Here is a 19,102-nt window from a genome sequence, read left to right as displayed (position 1 = left end):
TCCTATTTACAAACACCATTAGAACAAATCATTCTATTCATTAAGAGAATGCAACTATATATCTATCCTAACCACCCTGAATACACAGATACAAAATGGACATTCATCTGTATACCCTATTTTTTCTAAGTTCCGTTATTGAATATTATAGGTGAATGTTACGTTTTTTAAAATGGAGAATCTATTTGAAACAATGGCTCATAGATTTTAGTGTGTAACATTTACATTAACTTGTTAAAATTGTGGGTTCTGGACCTTACTCAAATTGGTTTGGTAGGTTTGGGATATGGACTAGATACTGAAAATTTTTAACTTTGCATCTTGGGGCTATGTATGTAAGTAGACCTTAGAACGCTTTGAGGAATTGCACTTAGAAACTTCTTCAGCTTTTTAGAAATTCTCTTGTCCCTACATTTGTGGAAGAGAAATAACATTTTTACTCAGCTTGGAGAGGGATGTTACTGAGGAAAGAACACAGCACAGCCATGTCTTGACAGCTTTCTGGAGACTGCAGCAGATGTGCAGCACTTTCTGAAGATCGCAGCAACACGTACACGCATACACTTTTTTCTTTATAGTGAGGATTGAACTCATGACTTTACACTTAACAGCCACTTATGCTGCTGAGCTGGATCTCTCTGGCCCGCATTTTGTAATGATGAATTTGAAAATAGCCATTGTTTTTACAAGTAAGATTTTAATATAGTCTTAGTTGCCTAGCAGAAACGTGAGTTGCTAGGGCCTTGAAACAGTAGAAAGAAAGCTGTGGTGGTGGTAAGTTGTTACTCTTTCATTGCTTTATCTTGTGATGTTTATGTCTGGAGTCCCAGGTGTGACTGATTTCAAACTACCTTGATGACAGAGTGAAAAACTTGCTGGCAAATTGTGTAAAATAGTCGTGTTGTTCAGAACCACACCTATTTTAACTTACTGAGTGTGGTGTGTGTGTGGGTTTTTTTTTTTTTTTTTTTTTTTTTTTAGACAGGGTCTCTCAATGCAGCTCTGGCTGGCCTTGAGTTTACTTTGTAGCCCAGCTGGTCTCTAACTTGCAAAGATCCTCTTGCCTCAGCCTCCTGAGTGCTGGGATTATATGAGCCACCATGACCTGCCATAGTGTTTTTAATTAAGTGCAAGTCCCCAGGTGCAGTGACACAAGTCTGTGTGCCCAGACACTTGGGAGACTGAGGCTGCAGGGTTGCTGGAGCCCAGGAATCCAAGACCAGCCAGCATAATTTAAATTTAGTGGGACCTAGTTAGCCAGTGGCAGTGTTAGTTAAGCTTCCATGAAGTTCAGTAGTAGAGCACCTTTGGTTAAAGCTAGTATGTTAGTAATCTAGTCTTTGGTTTTGTCATTCAGCAAACAGCGCACTGTGGGATACTCTTGCTTTGCTCTGGAAATATGAACCACTGGTTATTGACACAAAAGAACACAGAACTTTTTGTTTCCCTAACAGCTCTGCTTCTTGTTTTTGCTGTTATCTGACCTTGCTTCTTTTACTTATGTGGCTTAGGTTCTCTGATCTTCAAGCACATAACTTTATCGCCAACCTTTTTCCCCCTCTCCCATTGCCTTTCCTTTTGTTCCTGTTGAAGAAAAATTGCACCCTCCTGCATGTGTGTACCACAGTGACATGGTTTTCAATTACAGTTGGTGGCCTCTTAGTTCCCATCCATGTTTCCCTAGTTAACTTTGTCATGTTGTCTGCTTAAAATCTTTTTAACTCTCAGTGGGCCGGGAAGATGGCTCAGTAGAATAAACACTTGCTTGGCAAGCTCAAGGGCCTGAGTTCAATTCCTGGCTCTGCCCAAAAAAAAAAAAAAATCTTTTTAACTCTCATTAAGCCACCAACCTTCACTCAGCAGATGAGCCAGCTTTCTACTTCATGGAGAAAGAAAGAAAGAGGCAGCAGAAGCTGAACTTCCTCAGCCAATGTCCTGGCAAAGAGCCTGCACATGTAGCATGTGCGCCCACCTTTTGTAAGAGTACACAATTCCTTATGGCTTATGGGCCTGGGACTCAGAGAGGTATAGTTAGATTCAGTCCCCCACTGGAAACCTTAGTTTTGTTTTGTCTTTATTTTTCGAAAGTTTCTCTTTGCAGTGTATACTGGCCTTGAACTCACTGTGTAGCCTAACTGGCCTCCAACTCAGGTGGCTTGAGCCTCCTAAGTGCTGGTGTTATGGGCGTGGTGGGGTACGCCTGTAATCTCAGCACTTGGGAGGCTGAAAACAGGAGGATCATTATGAGTTGGATCTGTGTAGTGAGTCCCTGCACATCCTGTATGAAAAAACATAAAAAAGGGAGGGATAATAATTATAGAACTGCAGGTGGTTGTAAAGGGTTTATTGGAATATGTTAAAGAGTGCCAATCCTGCACTGAAAAGAGAAAAAACCCAAAACACAACCCCTTTAAGCACTTCTTTTCCCACCGAGGCTGAGCTTTCCATCATGGATTGGCTCCTGTCCCTCGTTGGGGACCTCACCAGGTAGTTATCCTGCCTTCCTAGTGGCTCCTTTTCATCAGCACTTAAACACACTAACATCTTTCCTAGTCTAAAAATCATTTCATATACTATACACTTTTGCAGTGACTCTTTTAGTTAATTTTTCTTCACAGCTAAATTTTTTGACTAGATTGATTCTACTTTATATCACCGCTCTGTCTTTCACTTACTCTTGCACCAGTAAAACCTAGCCTTTTTGTGTGATGCCTTAAGGCTACATCTAAGTACTGACATGGTTTTCAGTTAGAGTTGGTGACCTTTTAGTTCTAAGTCTGCTTCTTTCACATAGCTATTAGATTTTCTGCTGTTCTTTCTTCTCTGCTTTTGTATCCTCTTGTTGGATTAGTATTTATACTTGTAGGTAAACAGGAAGGGTTATTAAATGACTATGGGGTGTGTGTGAGTGTGCACACACGCATGCAGTGTTTGGGATCAAATCCAGCCCTTAACACATGGCAGGCAAGTGCTCTACCATTGTGCTATAAAGGCTAGCTAATATTCTTCTTGGCTTTGTTGTATTTAAAAGTAAGGCAGGGAATTAGTATTTCATGTTTTGAATTATTTGAGTTTTAGGTATAAACTGTCCCATTACATATGATCTAAGTTTAGTATTATACATAAATTGAGATGTGCAAATATTGGATTATGGGAAGAATAGTATAGTGAGAATATTGTACCAGTATTTAAATTTCCAAGTTTTGGCTATCTCGTCTATAAAGTGGTTGTAGTGCTTCAAAGGGCTTTTGTGTAAGCTTTTTTTTTTTTTTTTTCCGGAACCAAGGATTGAACTCAGGCCCTTGCGCTTGCCAGGGAAGTGCTTATTCCACTGAGCCATCTCCCCAGCCCTCAAAGGGCTTTTGACTTAAAAAAATGTGATTACATGTATAAACATATGAAGACATACTTAAGTATTTGTGAAATGATATAACTGCATCTGGGCAAAATTAATAGATATGTAAGTGTAATGAGATAAGGTAGCAACAAGAATTAGTTTGTTTCACTTTGTGATTTAAAGGTTTTACATAAATTGGGTCCTTATCACATGTTTATCCACCTGTGCTCTGCTTTGGCCATTCCTTTATTTAATGTTTTAAGTTGGGTGTGATTGTAAGGCTGAGGCAGGAAGAAAAAGAAACAGGTTTTAAAAACTGCTGTGCTTCCGCTACATGGTGGGTAGGATGATGTGAAGGAGCCAGCGCTGCCTCTCGTCCCCTCGCTGCAGCCTTCTCTTCAGCACCTGGTAGAAGCACATGGTGGCTGCGCTTAACGTGCGTAATGTTCTTCTGCACCAAAGCTCGGAGGTCGGAAGACTAGATTTGTGCTATTTGATAGCTTAAATTGTATAACTATCGTCAGTCTAGAGATTTAAGTTTACTTGGCAAAGGCTTTATAACATTTGAAATGGCCTACCATTTCTCTTAAGCAGAATACAAATGGTATCTAAAATGGTGTTTTGAATAAATACCCATCTTAAGCATAGACTGCGGCTGAGAATTATTTATAAAGGGTGTGCTCTAGAGCCATTAGGATGATTGCTGTGTGGTAACCGTTAAGAAGTAAATGTAGTAACATACAATTTTAATTTCCCATTAATTGGATGGAGTCTCTTAAATTCTGTTAGCAACTGATGGAATCTTATATATAAACCTCAACTAAACACTTTCTCTTGCTAGTGAAAGATGAAGCAATAGTAACTATGAGGAAGTTTGAGAAATTTATATTTATTTACCTATTCTTAAAAGACTTTTACAGAACAGTTTAGATTTACAAAAGAATGTAGAGCATATTATAGATTTCCCATGTATTTTCCACTCCATTTCCTGTTAGTTCCTTATATTAGTATGAGACACTTTTTATAATTATTTATTTATTTTTAGTTAAGATGAGAATAGAATTTCTTTATTTTTCTCCCCATAATTTTATTGAGAAACAAATAGCAATGAGACAGTTTCAAACCACATTGGTTAGGACAGTTTCAATAATCAACACATTGCATACATTCTTCCTAGTGGTTAATTGCTGTACAAGATGCAGACATGATATCCTATTTACAAACGCTATTAGAACAAATCCCTCTATTCATTAAGAGAATATAACTATATATCTATTCTAACCATTTTGAATACACAGATACAAAATGGACATTTTTATCTGTATCCCCTTTTTTTTGTTTAGTTCCATTATTTGAATATTATAGGTGTGTTAACTCAGCAAAATATTCTAAAAGAGTCCAATAGTCCATAATAGTATTGGGTCTTCCGCTTGACTGGCAGTGTCAGAAATTGTTGACCTGAGTCCCCTACAGCTCAACATAACAGCGTGGCTTTCCTTCTTATACTTCGTTTTTATACTTTTCTGCTGGATGGTGAAGACCAAGGTAAAGCAGGACCTATGCAACAAGAGTTGTAGCTTTTGGGTCTGATAAGGTCAGTGAAATCCCCTCAGGATTTATCCTGATGAGATCCTGTACCTCAGATTGTAGAACCTTTGTCAGTGTCAGCCATGTGGATGAATCACAGCCATTGCTTGGCCAGTGTGCTCTTTGTGAAAGCCTGAGAGAATGTCTTCTCTCCATGTGACTCTCCTTAGGCACATTCTGTATCATGGATCACTTTCCTCTTTGGCCCCCTAATCTCCTTGATCAGAAAATTTGGGACACTACCGAGTTACGTGACGTTACAGTACAAGTTCTTCTATGTCCTGAGTCTTAATTGATCTTGGAAGGCTAGGGCCAAAATGTTGGCTTTCCTTGCAGTCCTCCTTTTTCTCTAAGTTTGGTCTGCAAACTTAGGTTGTTAACCCTCCAGAAGACAAGCTTATTGTTATTACCATACAACCTAGACTGTTAAGCTTGACCTCACTATCTGTCTGAATATCAAATATTTTGGGCATAACATGGAACAGGTATTTTTCATCAAGTATTGATATGTTGAACTTTAAGTCCCTATAGAATATGATGAAGAAACATTTAAAAATTAGAATATATTTTAAAAATAGGCAAAAAGAATTATATAATTCTTATGTTTACACGTAAGTCCAAAATCTAACCATATACAACCTTGAAGTAGGACAGTCCCACAACATCCCTTTTCCTGTCTCCTGCCTTCATTCACCACCCCCTTCTTTTTGAACAGTCATCTATCCGAGAGACAGCACAGCAGGATCTGGCATGTCATGACAAGCAGCCCATACCTTTTATAATTAATGAACCAGTCAGTATTAGTACATCATTAGAATCTAAAGTCCATTTTGGGTTTACTTAGTTTTTACAAGATGTGCTCCCCCATCCCATCTGGGTCACCGTGTTCACATCGAGTTCCTGTTTCTCCTCGGGCTTCTCACACTTCCCGTGTTGAAGTCCTGGCTGATGCTCTCGGCGTTGTATGGCTGCTGCTTTGCGTGCTCTGGTCTGATTCTCTCCTCATGGTTAGGCTGGGGCGACAGCCGGGTTTGGGGAAGGAAGACCACGGAGGTAACAGTGCCGCTTCCTCCCATCCTGCAAGGGGGCTTACCATCGAGAGGATGGCTGCTATCATTGTTGGCCATAGCACTCGCCTGGCTGAGGCCACGGCAGTACTGGTCGCTGTTAAGCTCTTTCCTCCTTCCATTTTCCATACTGAATTCTTTAGCCAGAGACCACTGTGAGCACCCTGTATTTAAGTAGTGGTAAGCCAACAAATAGGAATGCCTGTGGGTAGAAGACTTTTTTCTGTGTGTGTGTGTGTGTGTGTGTGTGTGTGTGTGTGTGTGTGTGTGTATGCAGTCGGTTATTTAAGCATGGACTCATTCACTTTATTCTTTGGGCTCTAGCGCACTCTGGCTTCAAGTTTTGCTCAAGTTGTGTAAGCTTTGACTGTGGAGTTTTTCTTGTGGATCCTATGTCCCTTTGACACTGCCCCAACCACACACCAAGGTGGTGCTCTTGTTTTTCACGTTTGTCTTTTGAGCACTATCTTACCTTGTGGGACTAGAAGTGTTCCAGACTCATCTGGTGTATGGACCGTGCTGTTAAAGAGGGCCTCCCTACTGCAGTTCCCACGAGGCTTTGGTGCTGTTTTGTGCCCGCTGTTTCTTCTTGGTTCAGTCATCTCAGCTGAGGAAACAAGGAAATAAGAGTGTCCACCACCCCGTTGTACAGATGTCTGTAAACATTTCCCTGTGCCATTATCTGTATCTAAGCTAAACTTGAAATCCTGTGATGATTCTGGCTAGTCCATCACCAGTGGTTGGTTAGCTGGAACTTTCCACCCGAGGTGTGGCCAACCTGGCCATCCAGCTGCCACCTGTCTGTTACACAGACAGCAGCAGTAGAACTGCGATCCCATATATCTCCATGGGAAGCACCATATGAACTAAAATATAGTAGTTGTGTGCTGGTCCTCTTGCCTTCAGTCTTATGAATGTGACACATTTCTAAGTTTAGTTAGGTCCTTTTCTCCTGCCCTACCTCATCATTGGGACTAATGCATTTGTGATGTAGTCAGATTCTTTTGTTCCTAGAATTCTGTGAACTGCCAAATGACTCTTTAAGAAATTGCAAAATGCTGTGTGTGGTGGTGCATGCCTGTAATTCCAGCATTTGGGAAGCTGAGGCAGGAGGATTGCTGTGAGGTTGAGGCTAGCCTGAGCTACAGAATGAGTTCAAGGCCAGCCTCAACTACACACTGAGACCTAGTCTCAAAAAGAACCAAAATAAATGAATAATCATTAGGATACTTTTTTGGCAGAACTGAGGATTGAACTCAGGCCCTTGCACTTGGCCAGGCAAGCACTTATTCTACAGAGCCATCCCCCCGGCCCAGGATACATTCTGTGTGCTTAACAGGGCTTATGTTTTGACAAATGCATATTGTTATATATCCAACATTACAGTGTCAGCACAATTTCTCTTGTCTAAAAAAATTCCTTTATATTTTTAGCCCTTCCCTTTTATTTTTGTGTATATGGTACAGGGTCTCACTATGCAGCTCAGACTGGTAGTGATCCTCCTGTTTTCAGCTTCCCCAGCTCTGGGATTACAGGAATATGTCACTATACCTGGTCTCAGGGGATCAAACCCCAGCTCAGCGATGGAACTCCAGGCTCTGTGCTTGCCTGAGCAGGTGCTTAGTCTGCTAAGCTGTCTTGTTGACCCTGCCCTTCCATTTCTGTACTGAAAAACTTGGAAACTAATCTTTTATTGTTCTTGTAGTTTTGCCTTTTACTAATTATCATGTAATTAGAATCTTAAGTGTGTCTAGCTTTTGGGGTGAAGAAATTGTTTTTAAAATATTCTTCTCTAGTATCTTTAGAAACTTTGTCCTAGAATAACTGCTGGAAGCCAGGGGCAAACTTCCTTTTAATACACAAGTTCTGTACAGCATCCTTTGGGTATCATTCTGAATCTGTTTGAGAGTTCTAGAGGATTGACTGATTTATGAAACCGATCATGCCATTGTTCATTTTAACAGTCAGTCTTTGTTGTTGAGTCTCAGGTTTTTCCTTAGAATTTGTACTTGGTAACCAGAGTTCGACTTTGGGGTGCATCAGCTAGGACTGTTACCCTTTCTATGTGACAGGCTTTCAGATCTTGAAAGAGGCTCTTTTGCCCCCTAAGCGCTTTTAAATTTTCTGTTTTTTGGAACCCCAGCTGGTAACAACTTTAGGACTAATAGGTTTTTATGTGGCTTCCAGTTTCATTCTCATCTCTCTCGTTTATCTTACAAATTGCAGCTACATTAACTATACAAATGCAAATGTATGCTTGGATCATCACTGTCCAAAACTTGTATTTGCCCTTTGTGTTAGAGTGCTACTTAATCCAAGAAGTGCTGCAGAATAATCTGTGCAGGTTGTTAAAAATATGAATGCCAGGCAGGTGCTGTGATGCATGCTGCAAAAGAAAAAAAAAACAAAACAGAAAATGCCCTTCTCTAGGTTTTCTGGATTGCAAAGGTTTAAATTGACAGTATTTTGTAGAAGAAAGTAACAGTTTGCAAGGTGAGTTGCTTTGATTGTGACCACAGCTTGTCAGAACAGGGCTGGAGTGCGTATCTTTGATCTCATCTTGTTTATAGCTTGCCGCTTTTCATTTACAAGTTTTGACTTTGTAGCCTCAGCTTGCCCTTGAACTGTGCTTTCTGTACTCTCTTCTCCACCTGTACTACACCTCCCAGCTGTTCCTTTGTGTTCTGACCCAGTCTGTTTTACCTGGAATATCTTAACCTCATTTTACCTTTCCTGTCAAAATCCCACATATTTTTGTGGGTTCATCATAGAGCTCCTTCTTCACCTTTGGTACAGTTGTGGGTCTTTTAAAATATCTTCCTCTCTGAGTAGTTATGCAGCATACTTTTTTAGCTTTGGGAAGAGCTGTTAATTCCAGGTCTCAGATATGGTTCTGCATGCAGAGAACAAAGACTAACTGCTCTTTTTGTATATGTGGCATAAATTGAATTTATTTAAACTTAGGGAGATTGTATGGTAATGAATGACCAGAGTAAAACAAATGCCTTGTAACTCTAGCATGTTTCACTTAGAAAAACCTTCTTTGATCACAGTAAAGATTCATTTTTCTCATTTTAAAGTTGAAAAAGCTGAGGTTCAGGGTTTAGTACCGTCAATCACGTTTCCTCTGTTAGCTCCTTATAGATCTGGGTTTTGAACCAGCATTCTTTTTTTTATTTATTTATTTATTTTTTTATTTATTTTTATTTTTTTATTTATTAGAGAGAGAGAGAGTGGTGTGTGTGTGTGTGGCCAGCTCAGCCCACCAGGGGGCGGGGCTGGCTGGCATGTGGTGCTGGGGGATTGAACTGCGGTCCCTGATGCTTTGCCAAGCTTGTTTTAAGTAGGTGCCTTAGACCACTGAGCCATCTCTCCAGCCCCTTGAACCAGCATTCTTAAAGGAATCAGCATTTTAAAAGTATTAAAATGATCTCTGATTTTCTTCATAGAAAATGACTTTTCCTTTTCAAAAAAGCTCGTGCGTTATCCTGTGCATATTAGAGTAATTAATTATTTACATACTTTTAGAGTAATTACAAAATCAAGCAGCCTGTAACTGTTTAACCACTATGGATCTGAAACAAAATACTGACAGCATTCCAGAAGTGCCCTACAAATAATCCTCAGTAATACCTCAGCCTTTTTCTTTTGAAAAAATTGTTCCTTTTTTGTTTTGTAATGTTAACCACTTCTGTTTCTGTCTCTTATTTGAACCCTACTCCATGTACTCATTTAAATTTATTTATTTATTTATTTGTTTGTTTGTTTGTTTGTGTATTTGGTACAGGGTCTTGCTATGCAGCTCAGACTCATAGTGATCCTCCTTTCTCAGCATCACCAGCGCTGGGATTACAGGCATGCACCACCTCGCCTGGTTTTGGGGCTGGCACGGCATGCAGTACCAGGAATTGAACTCCAGTCTGTGTGTTTGGCAGGCAGGCACTTGGACTGCTGAGCCCTCTCCCCGACCCTAAACGTACTCTTTTATGATCCACTGTGTTTGTGATATGCATCTGTGTTGGAATAAATATAATTTGTCCATTTTTATTGCTGTGCAATCTTTCACTAAATATCTGTACTGTAGTTTAACCATTTGGATTAGATGTGTGTTTGGGTTATTCTTGTTTTGGGGTTACTATGAATAAGGTTGCTAGGAACAGGTGACTCGCACTGTCTGTTTTGGAGGATTTCTTGACGTCTGAGATGACTGGGTCTAGGATATGTGCATGTTTTGCCATGATCCTGTCAAGCTAAGGTTCTAGTCCACTCTCACTGTTTATTTCCTGTTCGCCCTTATTGCTACTGTGGACCCTTCTGGGCCCCTTCCCAGAGCAGGGGCTCTGCCTTTTTTAGGCTCTGGCTTCCAGGGGTTGACCTTGTGTTGTCGGCAGCACCGCTCAGCCTCTCTGCCTCCTCTCCTGGATAATAATCCTGGATAATAAGTTGCTCAAGGGCAAAAGTGCCCCAAAATGTGAGATAATTTTTATCTTCTCCTGTATCTTGGGCTTATAGTACCGAACAATTTTTTTTTAAAGCTCTTTGATGCCTTTGAAGGATTTAAAAATATTTTTTCTAGCCTTTTATTGTCTTCGGTGGAGTTTGTCCTGAATCTCTGACTAGTTTATTTTGTGAAAGTAGAAATTTATCCATGCAAAGCTTTTATTACATTGTTATTTATTTTATTTGCTTTCTTTTCAAAGCTCAGTTTTTGTAGTTTTCTGTTCTCTATAGATATTTTCATGCTTTTATTTTGTTATTGTGTCTTGCTTTGTTGTATACAAAATTTTTAAATGTGAGGTGTTCGTTTTCTTTTGACAGTTAATTTTGGAGTATCTTTGAGCCCTAGCATGAAGGCGTGTTACTTCAGGAAGAGCTGTATTTGCATCTGTGCTTAGCTTGGCAAGTCGAGGGTTGGTCCAAGGCTGCTGCCTCAAACTGTGGACCTGTGTCATTTTCTTGGGACTGCTTAGGTAATAGGATTTTCAGTTCTTACAAAAATTTCCGGAGTGTGATGGAAGGCATAGGAAGTGTCATGTCGTGCAGCATCTATTTCACCAAGTAGATAATTTCTTGAATTGTGTGTTCTGCTTACATAGAAATTTCTATGAAATCACGTGTATACCTCATAAACTCAGTGTTTTGGAGAAATACCACACTTACTTGAACTTAAACTGAGGGACTGCCAGATCCCCAAATATTTTAAACTGGTAAACTGCTATATTTGGCTAGAATTTGTTATTTTAAAACTTTATTCTTAAGATCCAGTGTACAAAGTTTTGTCTGTGCAGAATGAAATCTGGCATATGTGCTGCACTTGTTTCGGCTCATCAGTTGCATAACGTGTAAAACATAACTGTCTGATCGTTTTTCTGTACCCCTTCCATACAGCATAAACACATGCATTCTTCTCACCTTCTTTGGATGTTTTCATTGTCTTTAATTAAACTCAATATTCATAGCAAAATCAGGCTACTGCTTTCTAGGAGAAGAGTATAATGAAATCTTCATTCCTCAGTTTTTATAGGGGAAATTGTGAAAATTTAGAGAAGTTTAGAAAAGTATGATGAGCATCTGTATATCTTAGAGCTGAGTTTATCAGCTTAACATTCATTCTCTTTCTCCTTATGTTCCTTCTCTGTTATAATACAATTAGCTTTTTTCCCCCCTGAACTATGTAGAAGTAGATTGTTGGGGCTGGGAATGTCGCCCAACGGTAGAGTTCTTGCCTTGCAGTGCTGAAGGCCCTGAGTTGAACAGGCTCCCAACTCCCAAAAGTTGTGCTCATTACTTTTGTTTTTTGCAGCGCTAGGGGTCCATCTCGGGACCTTGTGCATGTTAGGCAAGTGCTTTGCCACTGGGCCACCTCCCCACCCTTCACAGTCGTCACTCTTAGACTTCAGTGTGTAAAGATAAGAACCTTGCCTAGCTCAGGCTTAAATTCCAGTGTCATACCCACCATTCAGGGTTGGTAGAACAGTTTCTATTTTTAAAATATGTCCTGATAAATGCTTTTATGTTTCCTCCCCCACCTGTGGGGTCTGAGCAAATCACACTTGCCTGTTATGTCTATCTATATTCTTTATATTCTAGAGCAAGGCTTGGCAAACATTTCATAAAAAGGCCATATAGTGGAAGTTTAGGCCACATAGTAAATAGTACCTCTACTCTGTCACTGTGAACAAATAAGTGTGGTTGTGGTCCTGTTAAGCTATTTTATAAAGATAGGCAAGCTATAGGCTATAGACAACTATTCTAGAATACAGCCCCCCTTCAGATCTTTTGTTTTTTTAACTTTAAAAATAATCATTATAGTAGTGGGTTTTCTGTAAGACTGGCAATGTCAGAAGTTGTGGACTTGAGCCTTTTACAGCTCAGCATATTAATATGGCTTTACTTTTTATATTTCGTTTTTATACTTTTCTGATGGATGATTAAGACCAAGATAAAGCAAGACCTATATAACAAGAAATGTAACTTTTGTATCTGATAAGGTCAGTCAGATCTCCTCAAGATTTATTCTGAAACACTGTACTGCAGTTTGTAGATTATTTGTGAGTGTCAGCCATGTGGGTGAGTCATGGCCATTGCTTGACCAATTTGCTCTCTGTGAAATCCTGAGAGGTTTTTCTCTCCATGTGACTCTCCTTCAGCACACTACATCATTAATCACTTTCCTCTGTGACCCCATAATCTTCTTGATCAGACAATTTGGGACACAACTGAGTTACATGATGTTACAGTACAGGTTCTCCTATGTCCTGAGACTTCACTGACCTTGAAAACCCACCACTATTTATGGACTACTGAACTGTATTGGATTATTCTGCTGAATTTACTCACCTACAATATTTAAATGACAATGGAATACCCTTCTCTGACAAAACTGAGCAAGAAAAGGGGATACAAATGAACAACCATTTTGTATCTGCATATTCAAAATAGGATAGAAATACAGCTTCATTCTCTTAATGAATAGATTTGTTCTGATAGTGTTTGTGGATGGGATATCATGTCTGCATCTTTTACAATGAATAACCACTAAGACAATATGCAATGTGTTATTGAAACTGTGCTAGTAATCAGTTTTGAAATTGTCTCATTGCTATTTGTTTCTCAGTAAAATTATTTTAAAAAATAAAAATAAAAAGACCAGTGTCACAGAAAAAAAATCATTAATTTACAAAAGTCAAAACTTAAAAAAAATCATTAATTTGGTATAGCATCTCCCTAGGCAGCTTGGACTCCTAGGGATCCTCTTGTCTCAGTCTCCCCAGTGCTGCGATTACAGTTGTGTGCCACCACACCTGGTTTCGGTGCCCGGCATGGCACTCCATTTGATTCTATAATGATACCATTCAATTTTGAAGAATTAGTTAAGGGCCTGCGAGATAGCTCAGCAGACTAAATGCCTGCTTAGGCAAGTGCAGGGACTTGGGTTTGATCCCTGATCCCTGATCCCTGATCCCTGATCACCGATCCCCAGAGCAAGAGGCCACATCGGCCCAGCCCCTGGGTGTGCTGAGATGGAAAATGGTGGTGCACACCTGTAATTCCAGTGCTGGGGAGGCTGAAAACAGGAGGATCACTATGAGTCTTAAGTGTGTAGTGAGACTCTATAGCAAATACATTAAAAAAAAAAAAATGAGTTCAAACTTTATGGCAGCATGTCCCTAATCTAAATTTTAGAAACTGTTTTCTCGTTATTTTTTTAAGATTACAAAGATAAATTTCCTTTTTTTAAGTGCCCATCCGATCGTGTGTGTGTGTGTGTGTGTGTGTGTGTGTGTGTGTGTGTGTGTCTGTCTGTGTGTGTCTGTCTGTCTGTCTGTCTGTCTGTATATGTGATGCCGGGGGATGAACCTTGGCTTCTGTATACTAGACAGGCACCACTGAGCTATATCCCAGCATCCATGGAATCTTTTTTTTTTTTTTTAATTTTAAAGAAAAAAAAAATAAAAACAATGGTACAAAATCTCAAAACAAGATTTTAGGAGAGTACCAATGGTTAGTACATTGTACATCCATGGAATCTTAAGAATTATTTCCTTTATAGAAAGGGAAATTTGGTTCTTTGAAAAAGATTATATGGTATATTTGAAAATACAGTTTTTCCTTTTCTTCTGTATTGATTCTTATGTATGTAATATTACTGCCTAGATATTGGACAGTAAAATTAATTTCCAGGTTGCTAATTTCTTCATACTCTCAGACATCAAGACTTTTACCTATATGGTTTTTTTGTTGTTTTTATGTTTTCCATTTATGTATTTGATACTCAGTTGTCCAGCTCAGCACGTCTGTTCGGGACCCAGGATTGAACCCTGGTCCTTGTACTTGCCAAAGCAGGCACTTGTTCTGCTGAGTTATCTCACCGACCCTATATATTCTTTTTTTTATAAATGTTTTTATATTCACAGACATGAATAAAGAATTCAGGAGAACTTGGATACTCAGAGGTAGTGAAAATAATGTAGATTTAGATTTGCAGGGCATTTGTATTTTATTTTAGCCAAATATAATTCTATAATATATAAACTAGCTTTGTGTTTATTTTATTTTGAAGGCCTCATGCAAAAGTAAAATTAGGGTTGGGGAGCTAGCTCCACAGCCTAAGTACCTGCCTGGCATGCACTGGATCCCAAGTTTGATGTCTGGTACCACAAAAAAAAAAAAAAAAAAAGAAATTTTTTTTTTTTTTTTTTTTGCCCACTATTAGCTCACAATTCTTAGCACTGTGTACAATTCAGCTTTAGAAATGAACAAGTTTTGGACTGGGTATTTAGTTCAGCGGTATGGTGCCTGCCTAGTAAGCGTGGAGGTCCTGAATTCAATTCCTGGTATGAAAAGAAAAAGAAAACAAGTTTTATAGAGTTAGTATAAAACTGTCCTTATAGGAATGCAGTAAGCATACTTGGAGAAAGAAAGTATACTTGGATCTGTGCAAAAGCATGTGAAATTTTTAAATTTCAGTTCCCTTACTTGGTTCAGTGAAGAGCAAAAATGACAGTAGCATGTTTAATGGCATTTAAAAACTAGGATTTTTAATGTTTTTAAATTTCTTTTAAGTATATGAGTGAACATCTGTGGTGATTGGGTACTATTTTGTCTTTTATTTTGGCTTATACAAGATTTTTCTGTGTCTTTAGCGATTTGATCCTTTATACTGCAATATAAGCTCATTTCCTTTTCAGCATACATACATAATTTGATAAATAAAGCTTGAAATAATACTATTTTAAAGGTTTTCAAATTTTGGCTATAATGATTTGTCTTTTAATGATTCCTTTCAGCCTTCACAACTCCACTTTTATCTTGGCAAGTTAATTTATCTTTGTTTTGATTTCCTTATCTTTAGAATAAGGAAAACGTTATGCCTGGCATATACTCAGCGAATGTCAGACACTATTACTAGTTCCTATTACACGGTTCTCAGCTCTCTTGTCCACTCATTAACCTTTTTCTCTTTCTGAAAGTAGAGCTAAATTCATAGGCAGATGTGATCTGACCAGCCCAGAAGGTCATTTCCCCTGTTCATTTTGACTAAAGTTAACAGTTTTTAAACTTAATTCTGGAGAATTCTGCACATACAGAAAGTAGACAGCCTCATCCTGCGTCCCCTCCACTTGCTGTGCAGTGAGATGACCACCCTAGCCCCTTGCCCTGGCTTAAAAATCCGCACCTGACCTGTCTTGGTGATGAGAAAGATTTTAGGGTGGTGCCTTATTTTCTTAGCAAGTAATTGTTGAATTAATGAACAACTGAATCCTGCCTTGGATTCCTGCCTGGGTCAGCTTCTGTAGTTTGCTTCTGAAAATGGAGTGGGTAGGTAGATGAGACTGAAAATGGGTTTGTTTATACCATGCTGCTTTTTTCAGAAGTCCTTCCAGTTTTTTGTAATTCATTCCGTGTCTGCACAGGGTTGTGTGTGGTAATCTTAAACTGGTAAAAGTCTTTTGAGTATTCTGGCAAATAATTCAGATTACCTGGTAGAGAAGACCTGAGTTTACTGTTTTATTGCAATCTTCCATTATTTGGGGCCTTACCAGTATTTATCTTCACCCTCAATGGATAGTCATTGTGTATTAACTTTTAAAAGCAGGTAAAGTTAGAGTTAAAGAGTTATTCACTGTTTTGGTCATCTTTTTGCAATTATTTGTTAAAGTGAGATTTATTGTGGGGTAATTATCATACAGGAAAACTGTGTGTTATTGGCTACAGTAACAGGCTTCCCTTCCCAGTGTCCGTTTGCTCTGAACAGAGCAGAGGAGGGCTGTCCTTGTAGCACTTGGTTCAAGCCTGTACTCATTCATGTTTTGTATTTCTCTTGCTGTGCCTTATTGATTATTCCTGGCCTGTAGAAGCTTGCTGAAACTTAATAAATCCAGGTTATTTTAAACAGTACTGAGCAGAGATCAGAGGGCAGGCAGGTTTCCTTCTCTGCAGCCTGGGTAGTGAGGCTGATCTTGGGGCAAGGATGGCAGCAGGCCCATGTGTTCACCCTCCTGCCCCTGCAGTGAGCGGACCTGAACCTGTGTGGTCACCCCAGCCCTGAGTCAGGGTGGCTGCGCACTTCCTCTTGAAATCCCAATTTGAAGAAGTTTCTCTGGCTTTTGAGGAGTGCTACCCTTCATTGTTGGTGGTTCTGTCTTTATGGAGCTTACCTAGCACAGACTTGGGAACCAGAAGTCTTAGCAGGGGAATAAGAGGAGTGTCCTGTGCTGTTGCTGAGCCTCAGGGTCAGCCACATTGTTTGACTCTGATGTTCTGCTAGTTTGCCGATTTCTGAACAAAGAATTCAGTATACCTTTGACTGCATGAAAGGCAGTTCTGTGTTCATTCAAAGGCTTTGAGCATCTGTATGCTGGAACGTGCACTGCCCACTGGCTGAATAAAATGGCACACAGAACAGAAGTGCTGGCCGTGGGGAGCTCCTGGGCTAGCGGAAACAGTACATGTGAAGCCGTTCGGAAAACTGCTTCACCAGTGCCTTTAGGACTTACCCACAGACTTTAGTGGGAACTTGCTGTGGCTTTCTTGACTTTTTTTGCAAAGTACAAATGAGCATTCAGGGCTCTTGGGCTATAGCGTTTCTGTATGTGTAGCGACATGTGAAATTAGACATTTGCCACAGAGCAGTATGAAGGGGGTGGCATGAGGGAAAATGAGTTAATTAGCATGTACCCTCAGTACTGTAGTGAGATTGCAGGGTGGTGACAGGTAATAGTTTTGTATGGTTAAAACTATATGTTAGCTGGGCAAAATGGGCCCTTTCAGGCAAGAAGTTAAAATATCTTTATATCTTATGTAAATACTCAATACTTGAGGATCTGTCTGTATCTTAAATTCTAAGGAGAAAGGGAAGGCTTGTTAGGGAAGTGGACCTTTTACATAGGAAGTGTGTAACAGGGAGGATGGGAACCATGAGACCTAAGAAGCTATCTGAATTGTGTCTGCAGCTTTAGATAGGAAAAGTGCCTAAAACCCCGTACCCTGACAGAGTGTAACAGCATCTGGATCGGATGATCCCTCCTAGACAAAATGTGGTGATTTTTTATTTATTTATTTTCATTTTTTAGCAATTTGTTCAGTGATTTTTGTTGGGAAAGTCAAATGCTCTTATATTTCCTATACGTGTTCAGAGTTCAAGAATTGAAAACTCAAGATGGGGGGAATTTGCTTTCTCTAACTGATATTTTCTAACTAGGTACTTCGTAACTCAGGAAGGCCTCATTTATTCCCAGTAATATGTTTTACTAAACTCTTTCAGGTAACTTTAAAAAGACTGTGATTTAATAGTAGATCATGGCTTGAGCTCACTCTTTGTTTACTGTTGTTGCTAGGAGACCGTAGTGAGCTATCTCTTGTCTCTATAGTTATCAGAGACTGCTGCAGACCATTGCTGTCCTCGAGGCTCAGCGTTCCCAGGCAGTCCAGGACCTTGAAAGCTTGGGCAAGCACCAGCGAGAAGCACTAAAAAACCCCATTGAATTTGTGGAGAAACTCCAGAAGAAGGTACGATCCTCCTTTCCTCCTCTCCCCTTCCCTCCCTTCCCCTCCCCTCCCCTCTTCCTTGTATTTACAGGATCTCACTGTGTAGATCCTACTCTAGAGATTGTCCTGTTTTCAGCCTCCCAAGCGCTGGGATACAGGTGTGCTCCACCACGCCCAGTCTCAGTTGCAGGGGGTGGGGCCAGCACAGTGCACTGGGGATCCAGCCCAGTCCCTGTGTCTGTGTCAGCAGATGCTTTAGTCTGCCGAGCTATCTGACTGGGCTCTACAATCTGTCCTTTCTAAGTGCTAAGGTATTTTGATAATAACTGGAGAGAATTTATTTTAACTGAATTAATAAAATTTGACTTCCTCCCTCCTAATTAACCATACTGCTGAAGGCAGGGTCACCTCTCACCCTACCTGACACACAGAGAAACTATGAAATGAAAGTCACCAAGAGCTTTGCCTAGGTGTGCAGATGCGCTTTGCCTGCTATCATCACCAGCTGAGAGAATCTCTCCTCTGCTTTGAACTAAAAGACACACTTCAAGCCTTACTGCTTTTGTTTTGGATTATTTTTCTACATGAACAAAAGACAACAAAAGTGATAGAAACAAAAAAAAAAATTCTGTTTTAAGTGTTTTTAAGGTTATGATAAAAATTTAAAAGAAAAAGGTTATGATAACCAAGTTACCATGGTTAAAAATTTAAAAGAAAAAGGTTATGATAACCATGAGGACAGAGTGTACATTTTATTTAATTGTACAATGACTTGATTTTAGTGTGAGAATTCCTCTTAATTTGTCTTTTCCTTAAAACAAGCCTTCATGTTTGACAGTTAACCAACCATTTAAAAGTGATACAGTTGTGCCAGCTGCACCCCTGGGGCTTGCTGAGAGGGTGATTGAGGCTGGGCAAGGTGGCACGCACCTGTAATCCCAGTGCTTGGGAGGCTGTAAACAGGAGAATCACTCTGAGTCCGAGTAGTGAGACCCTGAACATCCTGTAGACCCTTCCCTAAAATACAGAAAAATGAATAAATAAAAGTGATACAGGGCTGGGGAAATAGCTCAGTAGGATAAGGTCCTGCCTGTTAAGTGCAAGGTCTGAGTTTGATCCC

At 39.7% G+C, this 19,102-nt stretch overlaps 1 protein-coding gene across 1 annotated transcript in view; it reads left to right on the top strand.

Annotated features, from left to right (window-relative positions):
- The window catches only part of Zzz3 (zinc finger ZZ-type containing 3), a 75,444-nt gene that overhangs the window by 27,728 nt on the left and 28,614 nt on the right, over positions 1-19,102 (top strand). Inside the window, 1 exon segment of the mRNA XM_023703264.1 lies at positions 17,865-18,003. Coding sequence (XP_023559032.1) covers positions 17,865-18,003 — 139 coding nt within the window.

The sequence above is a fragment of the Octodon degus genome, unplaced genomic scaffold (genome assembly GCF_000260255.1).
Source record: "Octodon degus isolate 3935 unplaced genomic scaffold, OctDeg1.0 scaffold00167, whole genome shotgun sequence".
Classification (NCBI taxonomy): Eukaryota; Metazoa; Chordata; class Mammalia; order Rodentia; family Octodontidae; genus Octodon; species Octodon degus.
This window is presented reverse-complemented; position numbering and strand designations above follow the sequence as displayed.